Below are 15,099 nucleotides of genomic sequence, written 5' to 3'. Positions count from 1 at the left end.
TTTTAAATTATACTCCAGTCACCACTACACCCTTGGCTTCTCCTTTCTCGTTGGTCCTTGGTCGAATGACTGGAGGTGACGTAGAGGGGAGGAGCTATATAGCAACTCTGCTGGGTGAATCCTCTTGCACTTCCTGTAGGGGAGCAGTTAATATCCCACAAGTAATGATGACCCGTGGACTGATCACACTACAGAAGAAAGGAATTTATCAGGTAAGCATAAATTATGTTTTTTGCTCCTGTTGGCTTAAAGTGTGTGCAAAAACAGTTTACTTTCAACTCATAATATGAGCACAACCAGCTTACTTCTAGCACAATTAACGCTGGAGCGGAAGCGTTAATTAGCACTCCATTCATAATCTGGTCTTTTATGTTTTAATAAATAATTAAACACTTACCTGAGGTAATTCTTTATATGATCAGGAAGCTTTAGTGGGAACCATAAATGCTGATATACTAAGAATTGGGTTACATCTTTTTAAATATGTGAGTACCAACCCTTAAATGTAAATTGTTTATGAATATTGATTGCACATTGCACTTCACTATGTTGGTTATTTTTTCTCCTTTTTGAGGAACAACAATCTACAGATTGAGAAAGAAAAACAATATTTTCTATGGTTTGTTTCATACCCAGATCTTTTGCGTATCCTTTTTGTGCATTGCAACACATTTAGTTTGTAGTATTAGTTGTGCACTACTAATAGGTTAATGCATACTTCCTGTTTATGCACATTGGTTCAAAAGTACTTCCTGTTCACACTAACTGAGCTGACTTAGTAGGAAGTGCACAACTGATACTGCTATATGAGTTAGAATTTAAACAGACATTAAACCCCATTTCTTTCTTTCATAATTCAGATAGAGCATGTCATTTTCAAACAACTTTTAAATTTACTTCTATTATCTAATTTGCTTTTCTCTCTTGGTGTCCTTTGTTGAAAAGCATACCTAGGCTAAGGAGCAGCAATACACTAGTGGGAGCTAGCTGCTGATTAGAGGCTGTATGTATATGCCTCTTGTCAGTGGTGCACCAGATGTATGCAGCTAGCTCTCAGTAGTGCATTTCTGCTCCCTCAACAAAGGATACCAAGAGAATGAAGCAAACTTGATAACAGAAGTACAATTGAAAGTTTACATTTGCATGCTTTATCTGAAACACAAAAGAAAAAATTGTTTCATTTAAACAGATTTTACTTCATATATCTGAGACAGATAAAAATGCCTACGTGTCTAAATACTGCTTTTTCTTATGGATGACAGATGATTTTTAAGCACAGTGTCCTTTTAAATTTCAATTTGAAACAACTTTTCATTTTACTATTTTAAATGTGCTTCATTTTCTTAGTATCAGTTGTTGAAGGAGCAACAATGTAGTACTGGGAGCTAGCTGAACACATAAGATGAGCCAATGACAAGAGGTATATATGTCCAGCCATCAGTCAGCAGCTAACTCCCAGTAGTACACTGCTGCTCCTGAGCATACTGAGGTATGCTTTTCATCAAACGATTCAAAGAGTATAAAGTATATCGGATAATGGAAGTAAAGTTGTTAAAAAAAACTGAATGTTCTGTCTGAAAAATGAAAGAAAAATGTGGTGTTTCATGTCCCTTTGATGTGCAAATATGTTCTTTGTAACAAATAAAACCAGAAAGAATGTGATAGTGCACAAAAGGATATATTAAAGTCCCAGATGCAGCAAATGCTGCTATTGATTCCAGAGAATACCTCAAGGAAAAGGGAAAAAATATATATGGTGAAGTCCTGCAAATAATTAGCAGATGAAATTAATGAAAAAAAAGGTTACTCACATACTAGTCTAGAGCTTCAAAATCTAGCTCTAGATTTAAAGGCACAGGGAGACTCCAATTGGAAACGTAGACATAGATTAAAACTCTGAATGGGTTAAAACCCTAAATGGATTAAGACTCCGAATGGAAACTCAGAAGTGGGTAAAAGTAAACTATTTTATTGTATAATAAAAAGTGAAGCCACCAGGCAACATATGAGAGAGTGTTCCAATGCAAAAACCACCACAATCACAGAACGTGTTCTTACAATATCTGTTAGATGCAGTTTCTCGGTTCAGTAGGACAAACTCCGCCTGTAATGTGATGTCACCACGTTCCGATATACGTTTCGCCAATGACAGCTTGGCTTTTTCGAGTATATCCGTGGTTGTTCTTTGGGTCTGTTTCTTGGGTCTTTTTAAAGTATCCCCTTTTGTTGAAACAATAGATTTTTCTCTTGCAAGATGTATTGAGTCCACGGATTCATCCAATACTTGTGGGATATTCTCCTTCCCGACAGGAAGTGGCAAAGAGAGCACCCACAGTAGAGCTGTCTATATAGCTCCTCCCCTAACTCCACCCCCCAGTCATTCTCTTTGCCTGCACTCATAGGAAGCTGGTAAAGTTTAAGAGGTGATAGAAATATTAGTTTAAAGTCTTCAAGCAAGAATTTTTTATTTTCTAAATAGTACCGGAGTGTGCTATTTTTACTCAGGCAGAGCATGGAAGAAGAATTCTGCCTTGACTCTGACAATTTCAGCAGCTGTAACTGAGATCATGTTTCCTTCCCACAGAGGTCTGAGGAATACAACAAAATCTTCAGTGGGGGGAGAGGTTCGTTCCTAGAAACGTTTTTGAGGTATGTGCAGTCTAATTACTTCTGAGGAGACCAGGTTCAGAATTTTAGACCTAAAAATGCATACTAGTGGGGCAAGTATAGTCCTAACAGAAAGGGGACTAGTCCTGCATACTTTATTTATGCCTAATGCACTCATGGCTCATGTACTGAAAGAGTTCCATGTGCTAACGTTTAGTGGTACGGTGCTTATTTGTGTTGGGTGAGACTCTGTGATTACCGGGCAGGATGTTTCTATGCTTGTTTGTATAGGAGGTTCCACATGGCTAGTGTTTTACAATCACCGCTTCCCATACGGTCTGACATGGCTGTTCCCCATCGTCGCAGATGGGCGGGGCCTATTTTCGCGCCTTCAGTGCGCAGTGAGGAGCCGGAGGAGATGGTCACAAGCAGTAGCTTCTCCAGGGGCTTGCGATCTGCCTAATTTGAGTGTTACTGGTGGTTTATTAGAAGGGCAGGTAGGCGCTACGGCAGAGCTGTGGCGAGGTGTTATTTGTTTTTAGCACTTTTAATTACCGGATGTGATAAAATCGCCATAAGGAGTAAAATCTGGTCCATACTTGGGGTGAAATACCATATAGCCCATAGGTACCTTCCATAGCAAAATTGGCCATTTTCATTAAAGGGACACTAAACCCAAATTTTTTCTTTCATGATTCAGATAGTGCATGCAATTTTAAGCAACTTTCTAATTTACTACTATTATAATTTTTTCTTCGTTCTCTTGCTATTTTTATTTAAAAAGCATGAATGTGATGCATAAGAGCCCGCCCATTTTTGGTTGAGAACCTGGGTTATGCTTGCTTATTGGTGGGTAAATGTAAGCCTCCAATAAGCAAGCGCTATCCATGGTGCTGAACCTAAAATGGGCTGGCTGCTAAGATTTACATTCCTGCTTTTAAAATAAAGATAGCAAGAGAACGAAGAAAAATTGATAATAGGAGTAAATTAGAAAGTTGCTTAAAATGCCATGCTCTATCTGAATCATGAAAGTAAAAATTTGGGTTCAGTGTCCCTTTAACGTTTAGGCACTTTTGCATTTTTTTGTACATTTTATTTTCTTAAAGGTACAGTAACGGTTTTTCAAAAATCGTTTTTTCTCAAACAATAAAGGTTTTCCAAGACTTGTACTGTGCTTATTAGTCTGTTCAACATGTCTGACATTGAAGAAAGTCAGTGCTCCATGTGTTTAGAGGTCATTGTGGAACCCCCCCTTACATTGTGTCCTACTTGTACCGACAGGGCCCTACACTGTAAAGATCATATCTTAGGTATTGATAGTGTGTCTAAAGATGATTCTCAGTCTGAAGAGAACCATGACATGCCACCTAATGATTCTCAAGTGTCTCAACCCATTACTCCTGCACAAGAGACGCCAAGTACTTTTAGTGCGTCTACTTCTTTTACTCTACAGGATATGGCGGCAGTAATGTCTAACACCCTTACAGAGGTGATGTCTAAACTGCCAGGTTTGCAAGGTAAACACAGTAGGCCAGGTTTAGAGACAAATGCTGACCCTTCTGATGCCTTAGTGCCTATTTCCGATGCCCCTTCACTATGCTCTGATGTGGGGGTTAGGAATTTTATGTCTGAGGGAGAATGTTCAGAATCAGGGAACCCAATTCCTCATATTGACTCGGACACTCCGTCCTTTAAATTTAAATTAGAACACCTCCGCCTGTTGCTCAGGGAGGTTTTGGCAACTCTAGACGATTGCGATCCTATCACAATTCCCCCAGAAAAATTTTGCAATATGGATAAATATTTAGAATTGCCTTCTTACACGGACGTATTTCCAGTTCCTAAGAGGATTGCGGAAATTGTTAAGAGGGAATGGGATAGACCAGGTATACCGTTTCCCCCCCTCCTAATTTTAAGAAAATGTTTCCAATATCTGATACCATGCGGGACTCCTGGCAACTTGTCCTTAAGGTAGAGGGAGCTATTTCCACGCTAGCAAGGCATACAACAATTCCCATTGAGGACAGTTGTGCTTTCAAAGACCCCATGGATAAAAAATTAGAGGGTCTTCTAAATAAATTGTTTGTCCAACAAGGTTTTCTCCTACAGCCGACGGCCGGCATTGTTCCAGTTACTACGGCAGTGGCTTTTTGGTTTGTCGCCCTGGAGGAGTCTCTGGAAGTTGAGACCCCCTTAGAGGAAATTCTGGACAGAATTAAGGCCCTTAAGTTGGCTAACTCATTTATTACCGACGCTGCTTTTCAGATTGCAAAATTAGCAGCAAAAAATGCAGGTTTTGCCATTTTAGCACGCAGAGCGTTATGGCTAAAGTCTTGGTCTGCTGACGTATCGTCTAAATCTAAATTTTTATCTATTCCCTTTAAGGGTAAGACCCTATTTGGGCCTGAACTGAAGGAATTCATTCCGGACATTACTGGAGGAAAGGGACATGCCCTGCCTGAGGACAAATCTCTTAAGACGAGGGGTAGACAAAATAATATTCGCTCCTTTCAAAACTTTAGAGGTGTTTCCTCAACGCGCGGTTCCTCTGCTAAGCAGGAAGGGAACTTTACTCCATCCAAGTCGGTCTGGAGACCTAACCAGGCCTGGAATAAAGGTAAACAAAACAAGAAGCCCGCTGCTGCTACCTAGACAGCATGAAGGGGCAGCCCCCGATCTGGGACCAGATCTAGTAGAGGGCAGACTTTCTTCCTTTGCTCAGGCTTGGGCAAGGGACGTACAGGATCCCTGGGCATTAGAAATTGTGACCCAGGGATACCAGCTGGAATTCTAGGATTGTCTTCCCAGGGGAAGATTTCATCTTTCTCGCTTGTCTGTAGACCAGACAAAAAGAGAGGCATTTTTACGCTGTGTAGAAGACCTCTACACCATGGGTGTAATTTGACCAGTTCCAAAATTGGAACATTGGCAGGGGTTTTATTCAAATCTCTTCGTGGTTCCCAAGAAAGGAGGGAACCTTCAGACTAGTTTTAGATCTCAAGTTTCTAAACAGGTTTCTCAGAGTCCCATCGTTCAAGATGGAGACCATTCGTACGTTATTATCAATGATCCAGGAGGGTCAATACATGACCACTGTTCCTGAGGTTCGCCTTCCAGGACAAGCATTATCAGTTTGTGGCTCTTCCCTTCAGGTTGGCCACGGCTCCCAGGATCTTCACAAAGGTTCTAGGGTCACTTCTGGTGTTCTCAGACCACGAGGTATAGCAGTGGTGCCCTATCTGGACGATATCTTGGTCCAGGCGTCAACCTATCTACTGTCCAAATCTCACACGGACATCATGTTGTCTTTTCTAAGAACTCACGGTTGGAAAGTGAACGGGTAAAAGAGTTCACTAGTCCCTCTAACAAGAGTTCCATTCCTGGGTACTCTACTAGATTCAGTAAACATGAAAGTGTTTCTGACAGAGGTCAGAAAATCAAAGATTCGAAATACTTGCCGAGTTCTGCAGTCCCTTCACCAGCCAACAGTGGCGCAGTGTATGGAAGCTATCGGCCTAATGGTAGCGGCAATGGACATCGTGCCGTTTGCTCGCTTTCATTTCAGACCACTACAACTGTGCATGCTCAGGCAGTGGAATGGGGATTATGCAAATTTGTCTCCTCCAATAAATCTGGACCAGGAGACCAGAGATTCTCTTCAGTGGTGGTTGTCTCAAGAATATCTGTCCCAGGGGATGTGCTTTCGCAGGCCATCTTGGGTTGTGGTAATGACGGACGCCAGCCTGCTGGGCTGGGGTACAGTCTGGAATTCCCTGAAGGCTCAGGATGTGTGGACTCAGGCGGAGTCTCAACTACCGATCAATATTCTGGAACTGAGAGCGATATTCAACACGCTTCAGGCATGGCCTCAGTTGGCTGCGGCCAGATTCATAAGATTCCAGTCGGACAACATCATGACTATGGCATATATTAATCATCAGGGGGGAACAAGGAGTTCTCTAGCGATGATAGAGGTATCAAAAATAATCCAATGGGCGGAGTCTCACTCTTGCCATCTCTCTGCGATCTACGTCCCAGGAGTAGAGCACTGGGAAGCAGATTTCCTAAGTTGTCACCTCCACCTGGAGGTGTTTGCTGCTTTGATTCTTCAATGGGGCACACCGGAATTGGATCTGATGACATCTTGACAGAATGCCAAACTTTCTCTTTACGGGTCCAGATCAAGGGTCCCCAAGGAGGCATTAATAGATGCTCTAGCAGTACCTTGGTCGTTCAACCTGGCTATGTGTTGCCACCTTTTCCTCTCCTGCCACCTGTGATTGCAAGAATCAAACAGGAGAGGGCTTCAGTGATTCTAATAGCTCCTGCGTGGCCACGCAGGACCTGGTATGCGGATCTAGCGGACATGTCGTCTCTACCTCCGTGGTAACTACCATTGAGGAAGGATCTTTTCATCTGAGGTCCGCTCCTACATCCAAATCTAACTTCTCTGCAACTGACTGTCTGGAGGTTGCACGCTTGATTTTATCAAGGCGAGGATTCTCTGAGTCGGTCATTGATACTCTGATTCAGGCTTGCAAGCCTGTCACTAGGAAGATTTACCATCAGATATGGAGTAAATATCTTTATTGGTGCGAATCCAGAGGTTACTCATGGAGTAAAGTTCGGATTCCTAAGGTTCTGCCCTTTCTCCAAGAAGGATTGGAGAAAGATCTTTCAGCTAGTTCCTTAAAGGGACAGATTTCTGCTTTGTCCATTTGCTTCATAAGCGTCTGGCAGATGTTCCAGACGTTCAGGCCTTTTGTCAGGCTTTAATCAGAATCAAGCCTGTGTTTAAACCTATTGCTCTGCCATGGAGTTTGAATTTAGTTCTTGAAGTTCTTCAAGGTGTTCCGTTTGAACCTATGCATTCCATAGATATTAAGCTTCTATCTTGGAAAGTTCTGTTTTTAGTAGCTATCTCTTCGGCTCGAAGAGTTTCTGAATTATCTGCTTTACAGTGTGACTCACCTTATCTTGTTTTCCATGCGGATAAGGTGGTTTTGCGTACCAAACCTGGATTCCTTCCTAAGGTTGTTTCAGGAAATTGTTGTTCCTTATCTGTGTCCTAATCCTTCTTCCAAGAAGGAATGTCTGTTGCACAACCTAGATGTGGTTCGTGCTTTAAAGTTCTACGTACAAGCAACTAAAGATTTCTGTCAAAAATCTTCATTGTTTGTTGTCTATTCTGGAAAGCGGTGAGGTCAAAAGGCTACGGCAACCTCTCTTTCTTTTTGGCTGAAAAGCATCATCCATTTGGCTTATGAGACTGCTGGCCAGCAGCCTCCTGCAACAAGGATTACTGCTCACTCTACTAGAGCAGTGGCTTCCACATGGGCTTTTTAAAATGAGGCTTCTGTTGAACAGATTTGTAAGGCGGCGACTTGGTCTTCGCTTCATACTTTTTCCAAATTTTACAAATTTGATACTTTTGCTTCTTCAGAGGCTATTTTTGGTAGAAAGGTTCTACAAGCAGTGGTGCCTTCCGTTTAGGTACCTGTCTTGTCCCTCCCTTCATCCGTGTCCTAAAGCTTTGCTATTGGTATCCCACAAGTATTGGATGAATCCGTGGACTCAATACATTTTGCAAGAGAAAACAAAATTCATGCTTACCTGATAAATTTCTTTCTCTTGCGATGTATCGAGTCCACGGCCTGCCCTGTCTCTTTAAGACGGGTAGTATATTTTATTAAAAAACTTCAGTCACCTCTGCACCCTATAGTTTCTCCTTTTTCTTCCTAACCTTCGGTCGAATGACTGGGGGGTGGAGTTAGGGGAGGAGCTATATAGACAGCTCTGCTGTGGGTGCTCTCTTTGCCACTTCCTGTTGGGAAGGAGAATATCCCACAAGTATTGGATGAATCCGTGGGCTCGATACATCGCAAGAGAAAGAAATTTATCAGGTAAGCATAAATTTTGTATTTTTAGTGATCTGTCAAAATCTATTCCTTAGAAAAAGCCAAGCTGTCATTGGCAAAATGTACGTCGGAACGTGGTGACGTCACATTACAGGCGGAGTTTGTCCTACTGAACCGAGAAACTGCATCTAAGCATCTAACAGATATTGTTAGAACACGGTCTGTGATTGCTGTGGTTTTTGCATTGGAACACTCTCTCATATGTGGCCTGGTGACTTCACTTTTTATTATACAATAAAATTGTTTACTTTTACCCACTTCTGAGTTTCCATTCGGAGTCTTAATCCAGTCGGAGTTTTAACCCATTCAGAGTTTTAATCTATGTCTACGTCTCCAATTGGAGTCTCCCTGTGCCTTTAAATCTAGAGCTTAATTTTGAATCTATAGGGTATGTGAGTACCCTTTTTCCATTCATTTCATGTGCTAATTATTTGCAGGACTTCACCATATATTTTTTCTCCCTTTTCCTTGAGGTATTCTCTTGAATCAACAGCAGCATCTGCTGCATCTGGGACTTTAATATATCCTTTTGTGCACTATCACTTTGTTTTTGGTTTAATTTGTTTATTGGATTGTGTTTATATATTGTTTTGTATTATGTTCTTTGTAACAGATTTCTAGAAGAAGGAAATGTTGAAGGAGCTGAGATGCAAAAACAGAGGATAGAGCAGTTGCAAAGAGAACGGAGGAGAGTTTTAGAGGAAAACAATTTGGAACATCAGCCTCGATTTTTCAGGTGAAACTTATTTTCTCTTTCTCTAATCCAGAACATTTATACTCATCTCTAATAGTTGTAAGTTGTATTTTCCAATTTGCATCACTACATGAATCTTTCTTTGTGAACAAAAAAGGCAACTTAAATTATATTAGGAGAATTGCACTTTATTTTGTTCCTGAGCCTTTTCTGCTGTTAAATGTTACATGGCCAATGTTCCAATCTAAGGAACTTTTCTGCCCTTGTTTCATGGTAACCGGCCAGTGGACGCTGTTCATTGGCTGCTCACATTAAGTATTGCAGATGAAAGTTTTTACTTTAATAAATGTTGCAAAGGACGTTGAAGTGGCAGCTCCTTTAAAAAGAGCCATTTTCAATATAAGTTATGGTACATACAAAAGATAAGAAAAAAAATCCTCCAGTGCAAGTATAGTGAAACAACATAGAACAGTGGATAGCCCATCCGTATTCCTTACAAAGAGCAACTTTGCATATCCTTACCCAGAGTTCTCTGCTCCAGTGGAAAATATTGTTCTATTGTATGTAAAAACAAGCCATAATGCATGTATCCCAGTAAACAAGATCTTGCCAGCAATAATCAGTGTGCACATGCTGCTATTTTACTTAAACATACAGTGACCTGCCTATGCTATCAGTACTGCACATTCCTCCAATGACTTATATTTTTTCAGGCTGAGCAAACTATATTAAAATTAATTTCTAGCTGCATATAAAGAGTTTATCTATCATAAATACAGGTATCACATAAAAACCTCCAAAACCGTACAGAACAAATCGATTAAAATGGCAAAATTACAACCTCTATACAGTCTATTCTAATATGTGCCATGAAAAACAAAAGAAAATAACAATTAGACTACTGCGGTCAGCTTTGAAATATCAAGACTCGACCACCAGACAAAATACTTCACAAGAGCAATAGAGTCTTTTTATGATTTCTGCATGATTGGCCAAGGTTTAGGTGTAAGACTTCGATCAAACCTTTAGAACATCAACGGTCAGACTCTCAGTTTCTAAGATGCCTTTAGTTCTATCCATCAAGACTATGTAGTCTAATAAACTTGAAGTAAATATTTTAAAATGACAAACATTTACAGAATCCATTTTGCAAGCATGTTGTTATTATTATTTATTTGTATAGCACCACAAAGTTCTGTAGCGCTGAGTTGATTGCTTTTCTGTGCTACTAGTGATTTCATTCACTATACGTGATCCACACGTCGAGATCGCTGCTTCACAAAATCCCGGGGCGCTGCTGTTGATGACATCACACATAGGGCTCAACTTGAAACATACGAGCAAGGAGACTGGATAATGCTTCTACTGCAAACTGGCTAGCAATGCTTACTAATCATACACTTGTAAAAGATAGGTGAACGAACGCTCAATGAATTTCAAACATGATTGCACCTTTGAACCGAAGACCATCAGCAGCCTTGTGTTCATCTTTGAATCTAGCACACGGAGTTTGAAGCCTACTTTACTCAGCTGTATGCCTAAATGAAACTTCAGATGTTAAGTAAAAAGAAAACCAAAGTAAAAACTCTTAGCAGCAGGCAGCCCCCCCCCCCCCCCCAGCCTGTCATAGGCTCCTGTGGTGTGTACAACCTCTCTACCTGTATAAGAATGTTTAAGGATAACCTGCATAATAACACCAAATTTTTTCTTTTTTCTATATAACAAAATGTTAGCAGCATGACTTTTGTTATTTGTGGTGGTAAAGACTATCTGATTGTTAATACTAATATCTACTTTATTTGTCTCTTCTTAATAGGAAGTCTAATGATGACTCTTGGGTAACAAATGGCTCCTACTGGCAGCTCAGAAGAGATCCAGGATTTATTAAATTGGACAGCCCAGTGATATGGTGAAACAATGACTTTTTTCAAGTATTGCACTGAACGCTACTGATATCACGGACAAATAATATATATCAGCGTGTTTATTGTAATAAAAATTGGGAACAATATCCACACCTAGTCCTTAATCTAACCTTGACTATTATTGTGAATAGTATGTTAAATATTCTTTCTCAGAATATTAAGAAGGTAAAATTAACATGGTATGTGCACTTGATCTGGTAACAAAATAGAATTTTGTTCACACATTACTGATAACACATAAGTACTAATATTTTCTTTTGTATAGATGCAGTATCATTTTGGATTGTTCTTGCTAGTCCTCTTGATTTTAAGTAATCTGAACAAGATTATAAAGCATGTAAAATGCTGGACATCAAGTAAACATATTGTGACAAAGAATAGATATCAACTACTTTTTGGAAGGGTTCACCTTTTATACTTAATTTTGTTTTAAAAATCTTGATAATGAAAAATTAGAATCCATAATAATTTATATTTGGTTTCTAATTGGAAAATGTTACCCTGCTCATAAGGGGTTTTAAGTACATACCAAAGAAGAGCCAATTTATTGTTTTCTATGACTGTATGTTTCCAGGAAGAGTGGTACAAATAACATTTTCTTATTAAAATTCAGTAAGGGAAACTTCTCTCTCCAGGTTTATATTATCAATGATGTCCTCTTTGTCCTAAAACATAATGACCGATTTATACAAAAGAAAAAAAAAAGAACATAACACCCTTGTTGGTTTCTCTTCATCCAGTTTCAAGCTTTGTAACAGTGCTCATGATGGGGTGCACATACTGATTCTAAATATAAAAAAAATGTATAAAATTTAATATAGTCTCAAGTAAAAAGGGAACATATATATACATACCTGTATGTGTATATTGCATGTATTTAAATAAGGATACAAGTATAATGTATCTGATGATGCTTGAGTCAGTAAAAAGAATTATTTTTTATATTTTTAATATATATATATATAAACCTACCACATATTGCCTTTACTGGATCTTTTTCAACCCTGTAATATTTCTTTGTATTTTCAAAATATTATGTTAAATTATTGTAATATTCAGAGATTATTTGTGGAATTTACTCACAGGTTTTTATTAAAGGCCATTTTACTTGTTCTGCCACAAAACATATATAGGGCTAAATATTCTTTTGGAGGAAAAATGATGTTGTAAAATATTTTAAAATAATTTTATTTTCAATTACAGAGTATGTATTTTTGGCCTTTAACATTTAACTACCAAAATGAAACATATGTTCTGATTGTAAGTTTGCAACAATAGGATCTGTCAGATGCTAATGGAAAATGATTGTGATAATGTGGCCATATGGTACATATGCTGTGTTATTTTTGTACCTACAGCTTGATATATAATGATCTTGCCAGAACTGTTTGCTTCAAAGGGTGCATTAGAAGAAGGAAGCACTACAGCTGAGTTATTCAATGTCAGTCCTCATAACCACTAACAAACACAATCAGTAACTGTTGTTCTCTAATCTGTTGTCATCCAGAATTCCAAAATTCTGGACTGTTAGTGGGTCCTGGGAACATAAATGTAGGACTCCTGGATTAAAGCATAGTAATCTAACACCGGAAGGCATAGCACTTCTTACAGCTGTATATTTATTGACATATTTTACACATCATTTTTGTATTTTGTGATCTTCAATCCCCATACCACTTTCTTATTATAACAAAGTTAAATGTTGCAATATTTGAATCCATACTTAAATAAAATATTTAATTTTAAGAACAGGCTATGTTTCTAAACAATACCTATGGCATTAATAAATAATATCTATATCATTTCCCTTGTGAGTTTTCTGATTGTCCATTGTGTTATCAGTTTGTTTCTGTGTGTCTATATGTCTTGTGTTTCACACTTGATGTAGATGTTGATCTTATTAGAAGAATACAATTTTTTGAAAATTAAACTGTCTGGCCACTATCATAGGTAACATCTTGATTGCTAGTTCTATGTCTTTTCCATGTAATCATCATAATTAATGATGCTAACTATTTTTACACACTTTAAACACACTGTTTGTTATATTTATAGTCAAATACTGAATGCACCATAATATTTCAGTTTTGTTCTTAATCCATTTCTACATATGTTATTCAGTACACAAAATTAATGTCTTCCAGAAATAAAGAATAATAGCCTTACTTCAAATGTAACCAGATGAGCTGCTATTACATGTCTTAAGTTTAGAACAATAATAATACATTTGGGTACAGAATTTAACGTTTGCATGACTATTCCCTATAATTATGTAAATAAAACTATATTTCACATTGTTATCACTTTGTGTATTGTTTTTTTATAGTATGTACACAAAAATGTACTATTTTTTTATTTTTGTAATTAGTTACAACCACTGTTTTCATTGTATCATTGAACCTAACTACAGTGATTCACAAAAAAAAATATGTAACTGAAATAATCCAGACTTTTTCCTCTGATTCAAGAGTAAACACAAAATTATGTAACACATTCATCCAGAGTCATTACTCCTAGGAATTATACTTCTGGACCCTAGGAGGAGGCAAAGATTCGCAAAACTCCCCCCCCCCACCTTACTGGAAACCTAGTCTTAAGCTTTGCCTTCACTGGAGAAAGGTGAAGAATTAAGGTGTTCCAGATACTCTTCCCCTCAGAGAGCTACTGTTTGACAGGGGGATGCTTTTGGATTATGGGGTAGTGGCACAATTACACCCAGTGGGACTATGAAGCATCTTAAGAAGCTAACACGTGCACTTCAGCAGCGCAATAAGGAAACATGCGCATACACAAGCAAACCCAACCTGCCGTAACTGGCTTCGATTTTTGCATACATAGTCTATTTAGCTAGTGTCTTTTGTTTGCGCGCCTGTCAGTTAACTTTTTCAATCCTGGTGCTTGGCTTTAGTTGTTTCCCCTCTACGCTGTGTTGGGTTAGCGCTCATTATTTCTTTAGTGCTGCTGGATGAACGCTTAATTCTCCTTTGCTAGTTTCAGCCTCTCTTTTGTGGATGGGTTAAGATTTTCAATTCTGCCAAGAGCTTCTTTTGGGGTATAAAATTCTGTTTTCTCCTGCCTTTATTCCTTATTTATGATTATTATGCTTTAATTCACATTCATTTTTTGTTTTTGTTTCTTACTGTAGTGTCCCCACTACAGTGAAAGTTTATTCCTCAGAAGCTAGATCTACTGAACACTTTCCTACTAATAAAAATTTGTTTGTTTTTTTGCAAGCTTGTTATTATATCCCCTGCTTAGCTTTGCAAATTTTGTATGAATCATTTAAGGTATTCTAATAAGACAAATGCCACTCTTGCTTCAAAGGGTATGTGTCCTCCCTCAGTGTGTTCCATATAAGGGAGTTCTTCAGATTTTGTTCCAAGATTTAAAGATTTTTAATGCTCTACTGTATCTGAAATGTTGGCAGCTATGCCTCCTCCAAGTAAGTGTAAAAGGTCAGTTTCTGGTAATCACTCCTCTAGCTTATCTGATTTAAATAGATCTAAGTCTAGTAAGCTCTAGGTTTCTAATCATGGTGCTTCTGAATTATCCTCTGAGGATGAGTTATTTTAAGATGATCAAGAGTCAGTTTCTGATCACGAAACAGAGGCATCCTCTTTTCTGTTTAAGCTTGAACTTCTTCATTCTCTTTAAGAAAAGTCTTATGTATCTTAGGGGTTCAGGATAGGAAGTTTTCTCAAAATAAGTCTGTGAAGTAATTGGATTTGACTTTTAAACCTACTGCTAAGTCTCCAGAGGTTTTTCCAGTTCCAAATGCTATCTCTAAATTAATTTCTAAATAATGGTCAAAGCCAGGTATCCCGTTTAATTCTGCTTTAAAATTTCCTTGCTTGCTTCTAATATAGAGCTTTGGGAAACTATCCCTGAAGTGGATGGGGCTATTTCTACTCTGGCTAGACATACTACTATTCTTTTAACCCCTAAATACTGGAGA

General features: G+C 38.5%; 1 protein-coding gene across 5 annotated transcripts in view; it reads left to right on the top strand.

Annotated features, from left to right (window-relative positions):
• Positions 1-13,444, top strand: part of OSBPL3 (oxysterol binding protein like 3) — a 580,670-nt gene extending 567,226 nt beyond the window's left edge. For all 5 annotated transcript variants that reach the window (XM_053714156.1, XM_053714152.1, XM_053714153.1 and 2 more), the window contains 2 exons: positions 9,139-9,261; positions 11,036-13,444. In XM_053714156.1, coding sequence (XP_053570131.1) covers positions 9,139-9,261; positions 11,036-11,132 — 220 coding nt within the window. In that variant the 3' untranslated portion in view covers positions 11,133-13,444. The remainder of the gene's footprint in view (positions 1-9,138; positions 9,262-11,035) is intronic.
• Positions 13,445-15,099: the final 1,655 nt, after the last annotated feature.

Source organism: Bombina bombina, chromosome 5 (assembly GCF_027579735.1).
Source record: "Bombina bombina isolate aBomBom1 chromosome 5, aBomBom1.pri, whole genome shotgun sequence".
Lineage (NCBI taxonomy): Eukaryota > Metazoa > Chordata > Amphibia > Anura > Bombinatoridae > Bombina > Bombina bombina.
This window is presented reverse-complemented; position numbering and strand designations above follow the sequence as displayed.